Raw genomic sequence first — 23,350 nt, forward strand, 5'->3', positions numbered from 1 at the left:
GCAACTCCAATTTCTTCCCCATAACACTGTTCCAAATCGGTTTCCAAGAGTACTTTGGTAGAAGCACTGGCATCAGCACTCTAAGTACCAAAAACACGGGGCTACGGCCTCTTGACACCCACCAGACAGGGATGAAAGCCTTTCTTATTAGAAGTTTTGCAGTCAGGTGGAAAACCAAAGAACCATTATCTTCTTGCCAGCACTGAAAAAGCTACTTTTGGCCTTGTTGAAAAAGACCAAATGGGTAAAAAGCAGCAGCCAAGACTTTCAGCACAGCTCACTGGCATCTCCCTGCTGTCAGCAGCAATGTGGCCAAGAGGTGTTATCTTGGTCTGTGCTGAAGGTACTGGGCAGAGCCTTGTACTTGTAAGCGCTCTCTTGCCTGAGTCAGGGAATATGCAAAGTGATTTCATCTGGAATTTCGGAAACAATCTGCTCCAGCATGAGTCATCTCCTGAGCCATTTGGGGCTTTCAGAAACTCCTTCTCCACTTGCCTGTTTCTTAGCTCTAGGTGAATGACAGACTCTGCATGGAGCAGCCTTGCTCACTATTCCCGCTGAAAGCCATGAAGGCAGAAGAGGAAGAAGGTGCCTTCTCTAACATTAGTTCTTTAAAATGCTCCACTTGTTTTTTTCCCACTCCTGCTATCTAAGCAGAATTCTCCTTTTTCAATGTCTTCAGCATGTCACTGTTTTCAGGCTCTGTGACAGGGTAACACACAGGACTTGGTGCAACTGAACTTCACTGAAAGGCCTGACACTGCGTTAAAATGACATCCCTCAAATGGCCTCGGGATGCAGGACTCTGAAGATGAAGTGTCTGAGGCATGTGGGAAGGAAATGAGTAAATCTGAAGTCTTTTAAAGACACTCTTGGGACATGCTCATTACTGGTGCAACACAAACAACGATGCATCAGGGTATGGCTTGTACAGTGCCTCAGCCTCTGGCACTCGGAGGCTGCACATGGATGGGGCTTGGCTACTCCCTCTTTATTCCAGGCCTGGACACTTATGCTCTGGTGAGTTATGGAGATGGGCACCACTAAAAATTAAGAGTAGTCTGCTGAGAAAGAAGCAGAGTCCTATGCACACACTAACTTCTGGAATCTGGTTTATTATTGAACACCAGGGACTGACTTTGCCACAGGCTACACATTTATTTGCGCATATAAATGCAGACACTCATCTTGTGCACATACCTGCCCTTTCTCTGGCTGCCAGCTTCAGTTAGCACATGCCAGCAAATACCAGGTGACATCGCTGAGGGACCCACACCAGAATACTCTCAATTCTTAATTCTTACAAAAACAGAACACCACCTCTCCTCCCAAAAAACACCCCTGTAAAAGAAGGATGTGTCTGCCTTTGCACCCACATGTTTTCCCCTGAGTTGCTGCCAAGTGACTGTAACCCCACCAAGGTCTCACTGTTAGTCCATGACTTTGTGATTTGCATGTGCCAGGACTGCATGTACTGCCAAATGAACCTATGGAAGTTGAAGCCCCATCAAATTTTTTGCTACTCTAAGGCAATACGGGAATACAAACACACAAAAGATCGTGCTAGGTCTTATTTTTATCCTTTTTTTCCTCTCTATGCAATAGCATTGCCAAGCTTCCTACCACCATTACTGATGCCAAATGCTCCACAGGGGCTTTCCATGCACAGAGATTTCAATCCTGGTCCACAATGAAAGACGTCTTACAACTTTATTACTGGCTGATGTGAGTTTCCTTAAGTCACTGGCCTCACTGCAACTTTTAACATAACACTATCTGCAACACATGCTGCTCCCACAGAACAAGCACTGGCTCACTGTGGCACACTTCTTTCCCAGAGCAGCTCATGCCACCAGAGGGCAATGCACCTCCAGCATAAATACACGCTCAAATGCCAGGCTGTGACGGGAGCTGGGACCAAAATAACTAGTGATGGTGTCTAAAGACAGCTATTGCACACGTCAGTGTCGCACGGGAACTCTTCTTTCACAAATTCAGCTGTTTTCAGAGTCGTGTCCACTTGCAGGAGACCAAAGCTGAACAGGACTGTGCTGTATCCTCAGGGATGCTCCCTCGGCTGGCCATGAGGTGGAGCAGTGTTATGTGGACTACCCCAGTACCCATCCATTAGCCTCTGGGAGAACTGAAGTGTAAAGAACCTCGAGGCCACAGAGTAATTGCCCTAATTTAATAATCGCTGGTCAACAAACTTGGGAACTGTAGTGTGAATGGTGATGGCTGGCACCCACAGGGCAAATCCAAGGGGAAAGGAACTGCAGGAGGAAGGGTGATTGTGTATTTCCTTTCACTGACTGATGCATTTCCCTTCCCTTGGTTTGTCTAGGCCACTTACACTTCCATACACACCACATGTCTGACACTGCATAGAAAAACAAACTTCAACAAGGAGCAACTGTCCCCCACGCTTGTGGTTCTGGCTGCTTCAGTTTGCTCCAGAGACACAAAATTTCATAGGGAAGCTGCAGCCTGGTCTCCACAGACTGACAAATGGAGTAGATCTGCAGTAAAATATTATTACCACAAAACACACAGTCTCAAATACATTTAAGCTTTTTTTTCCTCTCCTCAAAGACCTACTACTGATACCATGCTAATTCCCAAAGACCCCACCCCAGCTTTAGGTTGTTACTGTCTGTTCTCTGTTGAGCCAGGGAAGCTAATCTGCAGCTCAGAGAGAACAGTTCACTTTCCCTTCTGCCCAGAGAGGCACAGCTCCCTCTGGCACACTTCAGGCAGTTCTATCCCAGCCAGAAGCTGCTCACAAAGGAGGGCTGAGCTGGCAAAAAGTTTAGTCTGTGTGTCACTGAGCTTTCACCCCAGAGAGACAAATACCCAAATGATCTGTGTTACTATATACAGCAAGGCAAAAGCAGTTTCTCTCTCACTGATAAGTGCAATTTAAGATCTGAAATATGGAGCATGGTAAGGATGCTCACATGCCCATTTTACCTTCTGCTCAAGGAGGGCCCGACGGAGGGATACCCTCTGTTCAAGATCACGCAGCTCCCGATCATGCTGGGCTTCTGCCTGCATCTTGATTTTACTCTGATATGCGTTCAGCAGCTCCAATTCTTGCTGCAGCTGCATCTTCAAAACCTGGCACTCTGCTTCCTGCGCCTCATCCAAACGCAGCTGGGAAGGACAGACAATAGAGACGTTTCACCATGGGGTAACCACTGCTGACACTCCAGGGAAGGACCGCGGGGAGGGGGAGAATGGGATGGGACATTGTTTTCTCAGCAATACAATTGGTCTCTATTGTACTTCGCTTCGCTGAACAGAGGACCTATAGTGACAAAGACTGGTGACAGTGAGCCCACAGCACTGATGCAAGTGATGCTGATGAGCAGTGGCGCCTCAGGAACCGCGATCCACACTGCAGAGACCAGACTGCTGGAGGTGCAAACATCCTCAGCTCTCCTTTTGCTAGAGGCAAAGAGAAGCTCTCTTGCTCTGTTCAACCGGATTAACCAATTACCTGTACACAGGAGACTTAAGACCACAGTCCCGCCAATGCAGGACTTGGGCAAAAGAATATAATGAAATAAACCTAAAAGCAATAGGACACTGAACTTTTAACCTTCCCATCATAAATGAAGCCAGCTACCCTGCCTCACAGCATCAAATTGATGTAGAAAGCAGTGTGAGCAGGATGCAATATGCAGGAAGTGCAAAGAAAAGTGCACATTAAGTTGTAGCAAGGACTTGAAGCATTGCTCATGTGGTCATTCCTTAAAGAAGGAATCACAGAACTTTCACAACATTTTGCCCTCAGATTTACAGCCAAAACTCTGGACTCCTCCATGACTCACAATGAGCATCTTCCACCAGTGGGACATGTTTTGGTTGGTAATATCAACAAATCAAAAGCTAAATGACTTATGACAGCCAGATGCACACTATTTAATGATGCTCTAACAGGGATGTTTATGTTGCCACATTTCATGCAAAAGCAGTCCTCTGGCCACACAGATGCATCACTTTGCATCTCTGTAACAGCAGCTTCAGCTTCAGCCTGCCTGGGGAGGGTAGTGTGTCTTTCCTCTGCATTTGAATGCTGCTTTTTAAACACAGAGGAAGGACTGTGCAGGGTATGGCATGTGCAGCAAGGAAGCAGAAAGCCTGCTGTCAGGATACAGAGCCGTTAAAATGCAAACATCCCTCTTTGGCTGAGGAACCCTGGGTCCCTCGGAGGCGACTCACAGCTTGTGTAGAGAGCATTTCATTAATGCTGTGATCATACTGCTCAGCCAGGATAGCCAGCTTCCGGGTCTGCTCCTCCTTGAGCCGTTTGAGGACAGCTTTATGTTCACTCTTTGGCGTGGTCTCCAGCAGATGGTTTCTCAGTGCTTTGTACTGTCTGGTTTGGATCTTGCATGTATCCTGAAACTGCTTCTTTATCTGTAGTTCTTTTGACTGGAAAGATGGAGGGGACACAAAGAAAAAACCAGCATGTTTCAAATGAGTGAAATATCCATTCAAATGGATATTTAGGATTACATTAAGGATATGAGTTCAAGAATCCACAAATGTATATTAACATCTACAGTGCAAGGAGGGAAGCAAAATACACAAGAGGCAATGACTATTGCTGCAGCTGCTTTGACATTGCTACTGTGAGAAACAATTACAATACAGACACTTTTATAACAAAGCTCCAGCCTAAATACAGCTGTCTCTGCACAAAGAGCCTCACATTTGTCACTGGACTGGATCCAGTCCTGGGTGTTGCTTTTCAAGAAAAGTTCTTGAGGGACAGGACTAATATTTATTAGCACCAAAAGCCATACTTACACATGACTGTGCTTGTATGGCACATATATATGAACAGCACTTAATGTTATGAAAAGCAGCAGATCCGGTGCATGGGAAGGGACAGGGAAAAAGAATGACACTTTTTCCACTGAGGGTTTGATGAAATTAAGATGTATTCTAACCCTTGATATTAAGAGCCTGGTTTTCATAAAGAAACTCAAAAACGGCTGGGAAATATTAGATGCTTAAAAATGTACACCACAAGAACATTAGTATTGTGTGAGTCTAGCAAACAAAACAATTCCCCAGTCCCACTGGAGATGCAGTTTTCCTCCCTTTGCACTTGCTACCATCTCTGTATTGTTTAGAGATTTAACTGTGATTGCACACAAACACCAGTCCTGGAAAAGGTATCAGGATCTGATTTTGCTGTAGGACCTTGAGGAAATTAATTACTTTTCTTCTTTTACCTGCCTCCAGAGAGCTCGTGAGGGTTAACATCTACTAAGATTTTAAGACCCTGGAAAGGAGGGTGTTCTGGGGTTCTCTGTATGTTTCTGCAGGAGGGCTGGCAAGGATACTTCTAACTAAGCAAAACCCAGAAGTGATGAGCAATGGTGGTTAACTGACAGATGGTCAAGTTCACCATGGTAAGAATAAATAAATAAATAAATAAACCCCAATTACTAAAATCAGACACCAGGCAGTCAGTATACACTATGGGCCTTCCCCTTAGCCACCATGGCCAAATCCTGAAGCACTGGAGACAGGAACAGAATACACAACCAGATTCCTGTCCTTCAAGTAAGCTGGAGGAGTTCTGGGATATGAACCTGTGCATGCCTCACATCAGCTCCTCCACTGCTCCTCCTGGCATTAACGCAAGACTCAGCAGGGCAGGTGGAAAGCACAGCACTTGAAGCCACCTCGAAAGGTATCCAGCCCAATTTAGATACCAGCACACTTTGCTGCATAAAAGAACAATAACATTTTGCTAACCTGATGCAGAAAACAGGACAGACACGGGTTTCATTCAAACCAAAACATGTATCACAGAGAGGAATGCACTGCTTTTAACCTTTCTAAATTTCACAGGAAGTTATTTCCCTCCAGGAAACCTTTAAGGTTATTTCTCCCTGCCCTTAAGGGAAGTGTCAGCAGGTTACACATTCCCATCAGGGACCTGGTCACAGCAAAACACTATCAACCTATTTTGTCCTCATTTTCTGTGAAGTCTTGCTTGGACACCAGACTCTGTTTACAGGCTTCCAATCCAAAGGCTTTAACAACAGGAAACAGAAGGGAGGGGTAAGATTTCCAGTCAGACTTCTGACAAGATCATTTTGACCTATTATTGTGAAATACCAGCAAGAGGGTATTTGCATCACAATTAACACACTCAAAACAATAACAGCCGTTTTCACTGAAGGGTGAATTCTAGCTATGGGTCCTTCTGGTGCTGTCACAGAACAGACACTGACCGTTAAAAACCTGCTTCCAGGACAAAGGGCCTCACTAAATAACAAAGGGAAAGCCTGAAACGTGCCCTTGAGGGAAAACGTTGCTGGAGAGAGAAACTGAACAAATGGTCAAATTATCTATTCAATTAAGAATACTTGCCTGCATTAGTCAGAAGCAGGAGAAGGAGTTAATGCTAGAGAACAGCCTCAATAAAGAGGGGATTGTGCTACAAACCCAACGGTTGTCCACAGGCTGCATTATTAGCACTGTGTGTACGCAAAGGTGCAGGATTGACAGCTCAAGCCTGAAATCCTTCACTAATCACAGAACAGCCATGCAAAGCAAAGTGCAAGCTTTCCATGCTCCCTGCAAAACGCTCCAGCCCTGTCCTCCCTGGAAAAGGGAAGGGGTTGGAGAGTCTGCAGAGGTGAGAGGGCAGCCAAGTCCCTGCAGCCCAGAGAGACCACGGATCCTGCTGTCCAGGGAAGGAGAACGGACATGCTGCCCACTCGTGTTTGCACCACATCACCTTTGGGAGGCAGAACTCATTCATGCTAATCTCAGAAGGATCAACCTAATACAGCTGCTTCAGTTTTATTCAGCTCAGAGTGCAGCACAGCTTCCCTGTGAAGTCATCAGCTATTTATACACTATATCCTTGGAGATTCTCAACAGCGATCAGATGGTCCCTTGTTCTCACAAGCCAGGTTTTCACTATTTAATATTATTCTAATATTGACAAATCAGGTGTATTTTTTTATTTTCTGAAGTTTTATTTTCAAGTTGGTTATTTTCTCTGTAAAAAGGTAATTTGCAGGTGGTGAAAAACTAAATCAGATGGGAAATATGAAGAGGAAAGACCTAGAACAAAAAAGAAACCCCATGCTCAGTATGCCATACACTCGTTTTTTTACTGGCACAGCTGAACACTGGGTGGAGAGAAGAAGTCTGCCTCCTCAAAGGAATGTACCAGGCAGCTTTGTGAAAGGCCTTATACTCCCTTCTCAGACACTTCAGAATAAACCACTGGACTTCTTTGGATGAAGTGAAGGCTTACAATGAAAACACTAAAAGCCTCAATTACAGAGGCCTCATAGTTCTGGTCAGCCACCACAGCTACAAGGGCAGCATGAGAAACCCAGGAGAGACAACACAGCAAAGGTCAGTGCCAGGAGCTTCCTGAGGACACTGCACTTGGCCGGTGTCTCTCTCTTCCCCCTCCCCTACTATGTCAGCCTTAATATAAAAACAGTAACCAGGTGAGTTAGCCAAGCCTGATAGTGCAGTTCATTTTGATGCACACAGCAACACAAAAGCTTTTGGTTTTGGTTTTTAAATTATAGTGCTTCATTACAGAAAAATAGATTTTATTCTCATCTGTGGGGGAGAAGAGGATCAGAAAATGGTGTAGGAAAAAGAAAGGGGGGGGGAAGGGTACTGCAAAGATTAAATGCATTTTAAATACCCCAAAAAGGGAGGGACATTGCTGAGAAGAGCTTTCCAAATAAAAGGAGGGAATAGTGCTGCCGTGGCCTGCCTGCAATACACTGCAACCCTGACCACCCCTGCTTGGTGCTTGCAGACACCTTTCAAATTAACCAGCTTCCAAGTACCTTGGCCCTGCCCACAGTGCAAACAAGAACTGAGCTGTAACAGACCCCTCTTCCACCACCACCAGCTCGCACCCAGAGTTCCCACATCCCTTAGTACCTTCAGGCTCTTGGGCTGCTGCCGGACCTCCATGACGTGCTTACGCCTCAGCTCCCGCTCCCGGCGCTTGTTGTATTCCAGCTGGTTGGTGAGCTCGGTCTGGTGCTGGAGTCGGATCAGCTCACAGCGCATCTTCTGGATGGTACTGAGATGGCGGAACTCCAGCTCCTGCATGGACTCGTGCTGACGCAGCAGCATGGCGTGCTCCAGGTCCTTCTGTGTCTGCCTTTTGTTTAGCTCCTAACAGGAGGACAGAGGGAATTATTAGATTCTTTGTACTTACTTGGATTTCCGTTCACAAAGTGACATTTTGCTTTGTTCACAAGGGCATTTCTCTCTTTCCAAGGCATTTGAGGACAGAGCACAGAGTTTCTTCATCTTATCAGCAGCAGACAGCAACGCCACCGGTAATTTTTCCTTCCTCATTTCACTTTTCTTCTTCCTGTTCTAGATGCTCAACAGGATTCACAGTAAGCATTTTCTGGAAAGGACTGTAACTGTTGTGTCTGATAACTTTTTTGATCTAACAATTCTCCTGCAGTAGGGCACTAATCTTAACATTTGATGCCGCATGATCCCTAAATGTCACAGGGATTACCAGATGGCATTTCAAAGCATCGAACCATTGTTTTACCAAAACACTTTGGATGTGGTAACTAACACTTGCGTTTGATTGGAGCTGGACTGCAGGTGCTCCTGTGAGATGCACTTCACACACATGATTCCAGGTCTCATCTCTGCCTGTTCTCTTACCTCCCGAACCAGGTCCTGCTCCAGGTTATGGCGGCCAAGGAGCATCCGTCTCTTGAAGCGGCGACACTCCAGCTCCAAGTATTGCCTCTGACGCCTCAGTAAGTTGGCCTCTTCCTCTGCCTGGAAATGCTGGATGTTCTCCTTCTGCTTGGAGAGCCACTCCTGCTTCTCCTTCTTTGGAGTGCTCTGGTTTTCATTCAGCTCCTGATAACAGCAAGAGAATCAATTGTGAAACAGTCACACAAACCTCCTTGGCCATGAGCAACTGGACAGACCTGACAAATAAACAATGTCTCAAAGCTGTTCTACCCTCTCTTCTCCAAGGCTGGTTGGAGAAACATCCCAGCCTCTACAAAATGCTTCATATCACATTCTAAGGGTGTTCCAGGAGACAATTCACAGAGAAGCAAATTTAAACTACGACTTTTTTTTTTGCACTGGTCATTTTAACTGGCAAAAATGCTGGTTCGTATCCACAGTCTCCAGGCATATATATTAGCTCAAAACATCCAAATGATGGCTTGCCACTGAAAACACTTGGAGGTCCTGCCATACTGCCCGACAGACATTTTTACAGGCTCCCAAAGGACTTAAAGGAGGAGGAAAGCGTTGACATCCTGTTGTTCAAACATAACTCCAGCCACATGAAGCAGATCTGAAAATTTGTCTTGCTTGATCAGAACACATATCCATTTTACAGTAACTCACTGAGGCAGAGACACTCACTGAGATGCCATAACTTACGAAAACAATATAATGAAGTTCACAGGTGAAACTCCACATTTGTACTGCACTCAGTACATAGCTTAAAGTATCTTTGGCAAAAGACTCTGCTTGCTTGAATTGCATACTAGAGATACCCATGCAGTAATTAAGACTTGTTGTGATACATTTCAACTGAAGTATGAGACAGAACTCCTCTGTATTTCTTCAGTGTTTCTTGGTGCTCTGTGATCTACTGCCCACTTAGAAAAAGATTCTATGTTATTATAAAGAGCCCACGCTACTATAGTTTTTGTTAGATCTTTCTTGGCTCTGCTGCTCTTTAGCCTTTTTTTTCTCCTGGAAAATGTCTATGTTTGGGAATGTTCCCCTTTGGAGCAAGTTCCAAAGTTGCATCACACAAGTTGATGGTTGAGCACTAAATGGTTCTTTCAAAAAAATTATTTATAGTCCTTACAGTTTTAGTCCACAAAAAGAATCAGGAAGTTTGATTCTACAGTTTCTCTTCATTTCACAGAGATATTGATTTTCACTACAATGCAGTGATTGTTAAATAATTACACAACTTTCTACATTAAATAGTGTTTGTCAGGTATTTTCCCTAAAAAAAATGCAGGTCATGTTTAGTGTTCTGTTCTCTTGATCCTGTACAGAAATATCATTAAGTCATAAGAAACCACGAACTGCTGCAGTGCATGACCCCTATCTGTAGCAACAAGGTATGAGAAAAATGCTCATGACCTTTCATAGACTACATCCTTTTATTCCTTAAGACTGCCAAATTTGCATGTTTTGGGCTAAAAAGCAACATTAAACAATGGAGAGGTAAGTACTTTCATGATAAACATGTAAGTGCCAATAAATAAATAAACTCTCTTATTCTAAAGTCAAAGATATGAAACAAATATAGTATGAACAAGACTCTGCTTGTGAAATGCAGAACTTGCTGCAATCCTGTGAAAGATCTCTGGTGCACAGTGTCACCTTTATTTCTGAATGTTCACCACTCTCACACTGTATCACACGCTGCACTATATTCACATTTGTCATTACAGATGAGTTACCTCTTTCAGTTGCTCTTTACGAAGTTTATATTCTCTCTTCTGGGACTCCAGGAAACTGTTCAATTCTTTTTTCTGTTGGGCCTGAATATGCTGTTGAAACTTCTTTTCTTCATTGGCCATCACTTTAGCCTACAACAAAGCCAGCAGCAGATCAGTCTGAGTCCCAATGGATTACAGCTTGCTTTCCATTTCAGCACCAAGACCCAGAATTCATGGTACAGTCAGCATGATACTCACGATGACTCTGGATAAGTGAAAATCCCAGGAGCTTGCCCTCACTCTCTCCTCATTCCCCATCCCACCAAAGCACCCAGCAGAGTCCCTTTCCAGTGCCTCATTCCCTCAGCCCTATTGTTCAGCTAGTCTTGTCTAACGAAGTCAACACCTTATGATAAACTATATCCTCAGCCCTCCACTGAGAGACCCGAGATGAAAAAAGAATCAATAATAACCGCTGTAGGCAGCACCACTTCATTATCAATTATTTAAAAGCATAAAACTCCCATATCCATACACAACTAGACAGTGAACATTTAAGTGTAGCTGGCACATTTCTCCGCAGGCTAATCTGCCTCCACAACACTCGATGGAGTCAGTTATTGACAGCACATCCATGGCAAGGGAGGGGAAAACCCTCACAGTGTTTTTTCTGGGGTCAGTATTCTAATATTCAGTGTTAACACACTGTGGCAAAGGACATACCTGTCCTCTAGTTACATCACCCCTTAGTGTAAGGAGGTGATTTATTAGCCTTTTTCTAATTAGCATTTGCTTGGCTCCTGAACACAAGACATGTAAGAGACTTTGCTCACTGCCATCACTGGTGAGGGGAAGTGGACAATTCAACATAACTGACAAACACAGGCTGGTCTGATAAGCAGTAACCTCCTACCTCTTTCTCCATGGCTGCTTGGTGCTTTTTAATTAGCTTTTCCATTTCTGCAGCAAAATTGTTACGCTGTGTTTCAAGATCTTTGTCCAACCTGAGGCGATGCTCGTCCATCTCTGCCTTCAGTTTATTCTCTAATGCCATCAGTTGCTTCTGGTGCTGCCGTCTCATACGTTTATAGCCAGACATCTGTTCTCGGAGCTCAGAGTCTTGTTCATGTTCCTGCATTTGCCTTGTCACCTAGGAAGATAACCACATCGGGCCAAAGGAAGTTAATGCTGCCTAATCTGCTTTTCAGCAGTCTTCAAACCACAAAAGAAAACGATTCAGTAAAGAAATATGATTTTGTTGTAAAGAAAAGCACACATCCTAATGGCAGCAGAGCAGATTAAAAACTCAATTCTGCTGTAGAAGATAAGCTCACATGGGCTCCAGCAGAAAAACAGTACAATTGTTATAAAGCTGGTACTAAATAATGGCCTTTTAGCCTAATGCAATGAGGGTGGATATATAGACACACACAAATATTCATAATACGTATATGAAAATAAAAGCCAGCTTATTATTATAAATGCTTTCCTACATTGTACTGGGCACATTGGGTTTGAAACTATTTAATATACACAAATTACACTGGCCAAGGTGTCTCATTTATGCTTTATTAGCTGACACTAAACTATTTCAGTGATAGTATCTCAGTCAACGAGGATAGCTCACATTCTGATGAAATCCTGCAAGCTCTAAGTAGTTGCACAGAGCTGTGGTTCAAAGCATCCCTCCCTACACAACTCCATCAAAATGAAACCCCCACGTACCAGCGATGCTGTGCGTATGGTAGCAAAGTGCTCTCGGTTGCGATAATGAGACTTGTGGCGAGATACTTGGGGAGGAGACTGGGGTTCTGATGCCCTTGTTCGAGGATCCGACTCCTCTCTGTAGTTTTCTTCCTCCTTATCAGCAAATATGAACGTCAGGGAATAAAAAGAATCTGTGTTACTAAAGATTTAGGGTTTTTTTTTTCCGAAACACATTACAAAAGGAAGGAAAAACATTTTACATTCATCAGCCCTGAAACATCCTCCTGCCAGTAAGATGGGTGAAGGAATGTACTGCGACAAGAGCTCTGATCTAGGATCTTCGCTCTTGGAAATTTCATTGTGAATTTTTATTACTAAGAGGAAAATTACTAATTAGAGCTGAAAATGAGAAAAATAAATGGAAAACTGAAAGACGAGTTAAACGGTTTACTTCAACAAAACATGAAAAGTATAAAGTAGATTTTATCAAGTCTGAAAGACAAAACCAACATCTTTGTAACTCTGAAAGACAGAAGATTTTCATTACACCCACTGCAGAAACACCTCAAAGCAAATTTTAGAATTTGTCATGGTGTATTCCACATTCTTATTTTGAGTTTGTCATTCATCACAGCGCGATTACTAGTTAGATATGATACACTAATTAACTCCCCGAGGAAATACCTGTGTCTTTGTTGCATATCTGGGCAAAGAACAAGACATTGTAACCACACCTATCATTAGCCAGGGAAATGGTGGTGCTTTGAGTTAACGAGTGGTAACCCCTCCATGGCAGCATGGCTCTGAGGAACTCTAGCCCAGCTCACCCTTCATCAGGCAGAGGGAAAGCAGGGAAGTGGTTTCCACTTCATTTCTTTTTCCATGCACCTTTATTCACTAACCAAATATTCAAATCAAGTGCTGGGAAGCTGCAGAACAGATTTCAGCTACTATTGTGGGTCTTGAATTTAAAAATTCACTAACGAGGAGGTAAGAAGGTGGAACTCTCACATCCTGTTGTCTGACAAAACAGTGCTCTGCTAATTAAGGGCATCCACTAAACAAGCCTATTTACAACCTGCCATTCCAACTCCCAATAAAGCAAACTGCTTTCAAAACAATTCAATTAGTAAAATAATCTTAGTGAATTAACAAAAATAAGCGACTTTCACAGCAACCTTCCCAAGTTTCCAGTGCACATTCATACATTTGGGGCACAATAATAGAACCTGCAGATAATGACTCGGGATTGGAAGCAGTTGACTTTTTGCTGTTGTGCCAACCAAATCCTCTCCCGTTTTACACCTTCAAAGTTCACTGGTAAAAATCCGGAGCTTACCGGCTTTAAATGAATGACAGAGCTATTTGACATCACGGTGTGGTCCCCCTCCATCATATCCAGCTCGCTCTTATCATCCGAGGCATCTGGAAGACTGTTAACACTACTGCTTTGGCTACTGGCACTGATAGACATACTAGGAATGGACTGATTACTTCCGACACTATTCACCGTTCCCGTCCTGCCGACACCATGATCTTGTTCCTGGGAGAAAGGAATTATTATGAAAATTCAGACCCATCCCAGTTGTATCTGTGGACATTACCAAATGGAACATTCATTCCATTTCTTTCTAAAGGCATCCACCTGTCATGTCATGGCAGCTTCCACCCTCCAGGCACTGCCATCAAACGTTTTTCTTGTGGGATGTTGGGGAGAGGAAGGAATCAGCCTTGTCAAGATTAACTGGCTGATGTCAGATCCTTTTCAACAGCAAGCCTGTTAACAAGCTGAACTCTATCATGTATCAGCTACAGTGTGTCACCAGAAACTGTTCTGACACCAGCATCACCCGAGTGCTCAGCTGGGACCCTGCACCTCACAGGCTTCTTTCTGTACTGCAGAACTTCAGTACTGGAAAACTGCAATCCAGAGTCTCCATCACTGCATGGTGACTGCAGCACTCAACCCAAAAAAGATAAATTAATTTCCTTGATGACTTTTTTTTTTAAAATAAATCAAGTACAAATTTCTATGTCTTAGAACAGCATTCTCAGACAAAACTATAAGATTTTCAAGGCCTTGGAGATATGGTTAAATAGAGGTTAACTGCAATTGCTAAAGAGTCCTCATGAAGCCTCATAAACAGGCAAAGAAAGCGAGGATTTACAGAACTGGAAGCTGACTGTTCAAGCATGAACACATGGCACAGCTTCTTGCCAGCACTAGGCATCTACCTTGTTTGTCCTTGTTTGTGCCTTGAGGTAGCTTTATTCCAAGCACAAAGGGGAGAGACAGCATCACAGCCAGGTGTGTAAACAGCCTCCCTTTGTTTTAGCAGTATCTGAGTTGTGGTTATTTAAATGACAGCCTCATTTTCTCTGGTTCAGTGATGAAATCCAACATTTCTCTCACCTCCTCCTCCTCCTGTGTTTCCACTGCAGGGCCATTGTGGGCCTCTTGGAAGAGGAGCTTCTTCATTTTACGATACTGCAGGTTGTCCAGTTCTCTCACTGCATCCTTTGTTCTCTGAATCAGGTCTATTAACACTGTTTCGGGCCGCTCTCGAAGAACAAACATGTGCTGTAGAACACACAAACAGGTGAGTGACCTCTGGTGCCTCTAACACATAGGCTTTGAGGATACAATGATGAGCTGTAGTTGGGCTTATTAGCCCTCTTCCCTGCACAGGAGAAGAACACCTTCCTACCTCACGCTGGCACTGTTTTTGAGACTTCATGATCCAGATAGATTTCAGAATAATTGCTTTCTGAAGGCAGACTTCCACCAAAAAATAAAGATGCAAAAAACCTGAAAATGGTATTTCACATACCACGAAAACGTGCTCAGTATATACCTAGACTTTAGAGACGTTATCTGCTTGTGGTTTAGTGAGGGAAGAGCAACAAACATCATGTAAAAGCTTAAGATGCAAGGCTGGCTAGTATCTTTAACCAAATGTTAATTAACTCATGAGCTAACCCTCACTATAAAACCCTTTTCCTTGTTTAGAAAAGCCTGAGAATCAAATACTCATCATACAACTCTGAGTCATAAAATAGGCCGTGAACCTTAGAGCCCAGTTCTTGAACAGCTCACCATGTTCTGCTCTTTTTTTTGGGGGGGGGGGAGATAATCACCCCATGTCTCTGCAAAGGTGGCTACATTTTGCCAATAGGTAAAACAAGTCCTGTCTATGTATGTCAGAAGCAGCTTTTGCAGTCTCCAGATGCAATGTGCTGTGCAAGCATGAGTCATTATTAACACCACCGCTACTTTCATTTTGTTCCTTTGGAGAACTGCATTGCTGTTTCCAACATGTCACATTCCCTACCTGTCCCTGTGAAGTGGCATTGCAGCTGTTTCAGACTATAGATATGGAAGGAATACATTCCCAAACGTTTCATTTCCATCAATGTTCTCTTTAATTGCAGCACATTGCTCAAAATAAAACCAATCTGCAGAATTCTGAAATGGCAGGACTACACACCCACACCGAAACCTTTCCTGGATAATTGCATTTACTTTCTGAATAGACAGTTTTCAAAGAGGCACAAGTCCTCCGAGCCATTTTTAGGTAAAACCATTCAAAAAGGTGCTGATAAAACCTTCATAAATAGCATCTATTTCCCTGCAATGCAAAAAATTTGGAAAAACACTGTTTAGCAGAAAAAGGGCCAGGATAAAAAGAAACCCAAAATGTCACGAGCACTGTAAAGAGAATGACAAGTTAGCAAAATTCTGAATGCCACCTGATGCCACAAAGGAAATCCACCAAAGTCACCCAATAAAGCAGCTCTAACACCCAACTTCTATACGAGTTCTGTTCACTCAGGAACACGTCAGCTTTTTGCAACAATCTACCCCACTGGCTTTGTCTCCAGACCAGAATGAGGAAAGCCAAGTACCTGCAGCACTCAGGAGCACAAATGAAATAAAAAAAAATCTAAGAAATAAAGCAAAAGAAAACCTGCAGATTGCTAATGCTTCTTCATATCAAGGAAAAATATGGTGAGGAAAAACTGCTTTCCTCTGCCCCCTTTCCCCCAGGGATACTATTAGAACAGCAGATTTCAGGTCTCTGCAAAGCACACAGGTGATGGGAGAGGCTACAAAGCCTTGGGGTGTATACAGAAGAGAATAAAGAGGGAAGTAACAAAATGTATTTGTTAGCTAATGCATGGCAGCTCTGTTGGGATTAATTATAATCACTGCAATGACAGACCGAGTTCAAGAAACAAACTCTCGACAAGTTGATGGTCACCCACTGTCACCTGATGGAGTGACCTTTCATGGTGAGAACTCCAAGGCTGTCTAGGAGAGTCAGCTGAGAACACTGGGACACTGCAGAGAGGCAATAAAGCTGGGACTGCCAGCTCAGTACACCCCAGAGCACTCCCAGCTCAAAGGTGTTCAGGCAGAGAGAGCATCACTAAACCATAACCTTGTACAGTAGATGAGAAAGAACACCATCACAGGGCACGGCCCCTTTTAATACCATATGGAAAGCAAAAAGGACAAGCAAGCCAACCTTCAGAAGCTCCTCTGATGTAGGCCTGTCTTGAGGAATTTTCTGGAGGCAAGAATCTACGAAGTTTCGAAAATAATCAGACCTGTGTCAAGGAGAGGAAAGAAAAAAATCCATCTGAGTTAACGACCCAGTTTAATTCATTAAGCAATCAAGGTACTCACATTTGGGTGCTCTCAGCAGAAAAAGTGGGGAGAAACCACACAGACCCAGTACTTCACCCTACAGCCTCTGACATCTCTAGTCAAGCCAAAGCCCACCACTATGAGTAGGTAGATCCCTTTAACTTACAGACAGAATGTTTTGGCTTAAGAATGCAAAACTATGGCCCAATTCAAGAGGAAGGAGAGTTCTATATAAAAGCAGACACCCAAATAGTTCAGTGTGAGCATCAACTCTGTCAAGTTCTACACTGCACAAATTCTCAAGCTCTAATCAGAGCCCCTGTCCCATTCCACCTCTGCACAGGTGTTTTATCCAAAAACAGCATTGAAGTACGATTCCTGAAATGCCTGTGGCCCCTCTGACATGACTTTACACTATTGTGCAATCTGTCACCAGTAAGAATTAAAGTCAGGATTTGTTAAGTAACTTCTCTCCTTCTGTAAGCTAAAACTCTGTATTTTGCCCCTTCTTTCTTTGAACACAGGTTGTCAGAAGGTCAGGATTATACCTCAAAAACAGCAGTACATCAGTTGAACAGGCTTTATTTCTTTCCACCCTCATTACTCCCCCCATCCCATCATGTAATGGGAGGGTTTGCTACTGCAAATTTTCAGTAAATTAAATTACTGCACTTTTTTGGTCAGAAAAATGCATAAAGAAATTTGAATGTTTAGTCAATCACCAGGGCATGAAATAGCTTAACCAGAAAAATCTCAAAAGTAGAAAAATATTTCTGAAAACAAGGGACAATGTATTATGTTGGAGGCCTAGTACTATGGCTCAGTAAACCACAGTTAGGAAGTTTTTAACTTTTGAAATTAGTTGACTGTGTTTGCTGTTTCAAAAGACAGTTGTTGAGGCTGGAAGGCACAAAATGTTACTACTGTGCTTTATTCTTCTGAAGTTTATGCAACAGACACTTGCCACACACAAGCTGTGTCTTCATCTTGCAGAGCAACACTTCAACAAAACAAGATTTAGGAATTGACAGTGTGGTTTGTGATTAAAAAAACACTAAAAACCACAGTTTTGGCAGGCTTGGGAGCTTCAGAAGTTTACTGACCCATGAACGGAGTTTTTTACAGGATCTTATGTTCTTCCAGAAGCATGTCCTGTTTCTACTACACTGCGGAGTCTCAAATGTATATTTAGTAATTGGTCAACTTTGTATATAAAATGTATAGTGAATCTAACGAGAACCTTCCAGCTCACATCCTCCCAACAGGAATCCAGCCATTTCAAGAACTCAGCATGACAAAGCACTCCATTTACAGCAATCCCCTACAACATTCCTCCCTCAGCAATACTCACCATTCATTAGACTGTAGTGTAGGGGATTCATTCTGCGCTATGTGATATAAGGCACTCATTGCGTTCATGTTAAACAAAGGAGGCTTCCTTTCCGCTGCACACAAGAGAAAAGAAGTTTTATACAGGGAGATAGTCCCATGGTTTTGCTCAGAGGTTTTTTTTAGTTTACATCCCTCTAAACTGAAAACCACATCAGCAAAATCCCTACTGCCTGAACATGGAACCCCAAACCAACCCTACCCTGCAATCAGACAGATATGTTGGCATAAGTCCTGTGCCATTGCAGAAGATGAAAGCCCTTTGAAGATCAAATGCCTTGTCCTCTCAAGCTTTTAAATTACGTGGTTTATCATAGTTGAGTTCTCTGACTCACTGTAATGTACTAAAATAGGAATAAGTTAACAGTAAGCTCTGTACTCGGTGTTTAGCCACTAAGCATTCTTGGTTTCATACACTCCTCCCTTCTTTATTTTTTTAATCTACAGTTGCTAAAAAGCTAAGAAATATTTATTTCTAGCAGGACAGCAGTGATGAAGAAAAGGCTGGTTACAAGAACCATCAAATCACACTTAACTGACTAAGCACATGGGCAGGAAGTCAGCAACAGGCCAACTCTTTATACTATTTTGAGAGTTGCATTCTCTTTGGCTCTTCTCTCTTTCAAGCCTGTGTTACTCTTATAGACTGACACAGCATGAAAGCTTAATGAGGAAGGAGATGATCTCACTGTAACAACAAAATTGAAGCTTCACCAGAATGCTTATGGGGTAAACTTATAAAGCTCAGCCTCACCATAAACATTCCAGAGAAGGTGGTCAGGCCACGAGGACGTTCCTACACCAGTCAAAATGCAACAGAAAACTTTCCTTCCTCAAAAAACCCCAAAAAAACCCAAAAAACCCAAACAAACAAACAAGGAAAAAAAATAATGCTGGTTTTCTTATTCTGCTCCTCAGTTTTGAGTCAAATAGTAGCAGTGAGGTATGAATCAGAGATCATAGTTCATCCATGACTATGGCAGGATGGACTAAGCTCTACAAATTCCTCAGAATGAGAAAATTGAGGAGCTAAGTCTTTCCTCAAATGTAGCACTTTACCTTCCCTGATCTGTCAGATAACTAGCTGCTGCTATCAACGATCAGACTGCTTATTCATTAAACTATTTTAACTGACTGTTCTCTGTAGCTTTTTTGCTCTTAACTCACCTGAATGAGTAGAAATCTTCAGGAAACCCTGAAACTGAGCCCTCAATGAGGCCATTTTTAAGACTTAAGTGATAATTTGAGAAGACTACTAGACATGCCGTTTTTCTGCTGCCTTCCCAGGCTTACTCAAACCAACACAACCGAGCCAGCCACACTGGCCCAGCCTACAACACTCTGCTGTCCTGACCTAGTCTCACCTCCCACCACGCCAGCAGCCGACGACGAAGCCAAACGCTTCATCCCGCAAGAACGCGGCGTGCAGGAGGCTCCCGGGGGTGTGGTGGCCATGAGCTCACTACATTCCTGGAGCCCTGCAGCCAGCCAAGTCTCCTTACTCCACTCGGAGCAGGGTTCTGTCATGACAGTCACACCCCTTAAACTTGCTTTATATTGGCAACCAAAAAAAAAAAACCAAAAAAACCACACAACAACTCTGCTCTGAAGAAAGAATCTATTTCATGTCCTGGAAGAAAATGAAGCTGACAGTTTGGAATGCCAGACAGCATTTTTAGCTAAACTGTGCAGTTCACATGGATTAGTGTGTTCCTGAGAGCTCTCACTGCCCGGCTGGGCTGCTCCTCCAACTGAGGTCGGGTTGGAGTCTGAGCAATCAGATCTGACAAGGATGGGAGGACAGCCCCAGGTGCACTGCAGTAGTGTGCACGGTGTTGTGCTTCAGTGAGGGTATTTTTGTTCCAAGAAAACATTACGGTTAAATTGAAATAGAATGCCATACTAACAATGTCCTTTTAAACTGACATTCTGCTTTAAAGACTCTGTTGTAACGGCAATGCCATCCTTTCTTTAGGCTTTGACTTACAAGTTACCACTTCAAAATTGGATTATTCCCTATCTTTCTGTCTAAAGAAAAGAAAATAAATCTATTCACAAGTGACAACATACACTGCATATAGCTTTGAAAGTGCCAACTTACCCAAAACTTCATTACTGCGGGACTTGTTAATGCATCTTAAATTTTCATGCAAACAGTTATCAACTTACAGCATTAAACACATTTCCACACTGGTAGTTTTAATGGTTCATTTCTAAAGCTGTTCAGCAGTTTTTCAGTTCAGAAGTTAACTGCCTCTCCCACAGAACGTGAACACCCTTAGTGATATCACTTGGCTACTGTCTTTGTCTATATAACTCTTTTTCTTCAGGTAATGAAAACACCAGCTCAATAAACATTAAATTGGAGACTTGTCTTGAATTCTAGAGAGCACATTTAGCTCTTTTCTCCAAAACTCAAGTCCCAGAAAAACCAGGACAATGAAAGAAGCACAGATCTTCTGCACTGTGATTCAGCTGAATTAGTTCTAGGTATTAAATATCTACATTTTACTATTTGTCAAAGGAAATAACTTACCTAACTCAATACAGGTAATTCCAAGAGACCAAACATCTACTTTGCCATCATACTGCCCTTCATCCATGGCTAAAATCACTTCTGGGGCCATCCTAAAATAGGAAATTGGTTCTCATAAATGGGCAATGGAACACCTTATCTTCATCAGTGTGAAACAGGCTATTTCACTGATTTCAGCTACCATAAACAAATCATTCCCCAAGCCATCAGGCATGACCATGGGATACTGGGAACAAAGACCAGGCACCCACACTAGTGCACGCCTGCAGAGGCTGCACGATGTTCTGTGCTTTGCCCAGCTCTCCATTTCTGAGTATCACCACCTTCTCACCCTCCCACATTTCCAATAGTTTAGCTGGCTGACCAACTCTGGTGAAATAATTATAGCATGCAGTTGTGTAAACACCACAGATTAGGTGTAAGAGATCAAAAGCATACAAGGGATCTGCAAAGGGGTTTGTTCAATGAACCTGGCCTTTCCTATGAAAGAAAAAACACTTCAGTTATTTCAACAACCAGACGCGGTGAGAACATAGGAATTGTTTAAGCCACTGGGGGGAGTGATTAAAATATATTACAGATGATTCAATCCCACCTCTACCACTTAAGGTCAGTGTAAGAAGAACAACAAAACATTTCTATTACTTTTCGTGAACTACAAATACAAGGATTCACAATTTCTTGGCACCCAGAGCCCAGTTACTATTTAATTTTTTTTTTTTTTTTTGGTACAAAGTACATTTTATCACTACCGCAACCAGAAGATTACAAAGCTAGCTCCACTAAGCCCAAATACATTAAATAGCCAGTAAATGATCTTTTCACTTCACAAAGCCAGAAATAAGTCAAACTCTTGGCTTACCAATATGGCGTCCCCACAAATGAGTTGGCAGGAGATGCTATGGAAGCAGACCCAAAGTCAGCAAGTTTCACCTGTCCTGGCTCTGTCAGCAGGATGTTTCCTGCCTTGATATCTCTGGTTATAGAATACAAGTGTCAGTATTACTCCTCTCCAAAGAAGAAAACTTTCTATTGGATAGACTACAAAACACACCAGTATTCACATGTTCAAGCTGTAAAACACCCACATTTCCTCCAAAAGCCACAAAATACCCATTTTTCTTCCAAATACAAAGTCTTTAATCATTAGGTTAATTGTTTAATGTGGCCCCTGATTTTGGAATCTTTTGTCTTAAATGTTAGTCTTAACGTTTGTCTTAAAAATCAACTTAAAACGGCACACCAGGATAAACTTCACATACAGTTCAGCAAAATCTTCTAAATCAAATATATTATCAATGATTTTCAAAAAGACCTAATAATGTAACTATTCAAATTCTTCATCCCACTAAAATGCAGCATGTTAAACACAAAGAACATCTGCATCCCAAACTTACTGTGTGCTACTCAACATGTTCATGTAAAACTAATTTTTCAAGAATTAGTGCTCCCCCCACCCCAGCAATCTTGGCCTTGCAGTTCCTATGAGTTATTTGGGTGAACTCAGCCCGACTTGCACTGCTTCAGGGACAATCAGCATTGGATCAAGGATTGAAAAGCTTAGCAGATTCAAAGGAATTCTACAGAAATTATGAACACCAGCTGTAAGACACAGTGCATGTGCAGATACACAGCTTGCTACTGTTTAGACTGCTGTAAATCACTTGTTTGGGAGCATATGGACACTGTGAAAAGAAGATCTCTGCTTACAATATTAAATTTGGGATGAAGGCAATACAATCAATAAAATAAATTACCTGTAAGTGTGTGAGACAGCAAAAGTATAACCACTTACCTATGGATCATATTGTGAGAATGCAAGTATGCTAATCCCTGGAGAGCACCATGGGTAATTGCTGCTATTTCCACTTCTTGCAATGGCTTTTTATGAACTTAAGGAAAGAATTTATGTGAAATTCAATATTACAGAAAACAATACAGTTTGCAGCATGCAACTGAGTACTCTTAACAATGTCAACAGAAATACTAAAAGTTTATTTTCACTAGGTTCAGCATGAGAAGCCAATGTAAAATTAGTTCACAATCTATAATCAGATGTAATCTTCCAACTGTAAAACAGCAGCTATTTACTACCAAAGAGACTACTCTGCAACCATAAACTACATTCCTGTCAGTTCTGTGACCATTCTCCCAAGTAACTATTTGAGACTCGGTATCCAGTTTTCCATTAATGAAGCTAAACCCTAAACCCTAGACCTTTACAACAATTCACACGCAAATAAACTGTAGCAATACAGATGAGACTCTGGCAGCTCAGCCTTTTGTCCTGAAATGCTTCTGGCAAGGAAAGTAGCTGAACAACTTACTGGCCAAATATATATCTTCAAAGAAAGTTCACTACAAGAAGCCTGGTAGAAAAACGACCATTTAACAAACGGCCTCATCAAGCAAAACCCTAATACTGCTGCAGTGCTATTTTAGTCAACAGGCCTACAGTTGTTTGTAAGCACTAGGATCAACAGCAAGGGTTTTCAGGAATAAATCTTGAATTGTCATGACAGGAGAACCTAAAACTCAGAAGAAAACAAATAGCTGACTGACAACTTTAACACGAACCAAGGAGAAAACAGAGCACCTAGG

General features: G+C 42.6%; 1 protein-coding gene across 4 annotated transcripts in view; it reads right to left on the reverse strand.

The window, feature by feature from the left end:
• TAOK1 (TAO kinase 1) overlaps positions 1 to 23,350 on the reverse strand; it is a 70,009-nt gene that overhangs the window by 9,688 nt on the left and 36,971 nt on the right. For 3 of the 4 annotated variants that reach the window (XM_017832552.1, XM_017832553.1, XM_017832554.1), the window contains exons 6-19: positions 22,545 to 22,641; positions 21,612 to 21,725; positions 20,750 to 20,841; positions 18,176 to 18,269; positions 16,703 to 16,784; positions 14,587 to 14,754; positions 13,513 to 13,716; positions 12,192 to 12,326; positions 11,380 to 11,616; positions 10,488 to 10,616; positions 8,701 to 8,904; positions 7,948 to 8,187; positions 4,225 to 4,437; positions 2,971 to 3,153 (exon numbers count right to left, since the gene is read on the reverse strand). In XM_017832552.1, the coding sequence (XP_017688041.1) occupies positions 2,971 to 3,153; positions 4,225 to 4,437; positions 7,948 to 8,187; positions 8,701 to 8,904; positions 10,488 to 10,616; positions 11,380 to 11,616; positions 12,192 to 12,326; positions 13,513 to 13,716; positions 14,587 to 14,754; positions 16,703 to 16,784; positions 18,176 to 18,269; positions 20,750 to 20,841; positions 21,612 to 21,725; positions 22,545 to 22,641 (2,192 nt within the window). The remainder of the gene's footprint in view (positions 1 to 2,970; positions 3,154 to 4,224; positions 4,438 to 7,947; positions 8,188 to 8,700; positions 8,905 to 10,487; positions 10,617 to 11,379; positions 11,617 to 12,191; positions 12,327 to 13,512; positions 13,717 to 14,586; positions 14,755 to 16,702; positions 16,785 to 18,175; positions 18,270 to 20,749; positions 20,842 to 21,611; positions 21,726 to 22,544; positions 22,642 to 23,350) is intronic. The other variant, XM_017832555.1, reaches the window with a different exon arrangement.

Source organism: Lepidothrix coronata, unplaced genomic scaffold (assembly GCF_001604755.1).
Source record: "Lepidothrix coronata isolate B3197 unplaced genomic scaffold, Lepidothrix_coronata-1.0 Scaffold203, whole genome shotgun sequence".
Lineage (NCBI taxonomy): Eukaryota > Metazoa > Chordata > Aves > Passeriformes > Pipridae > Lepidothrix > Lepidothrix coronata.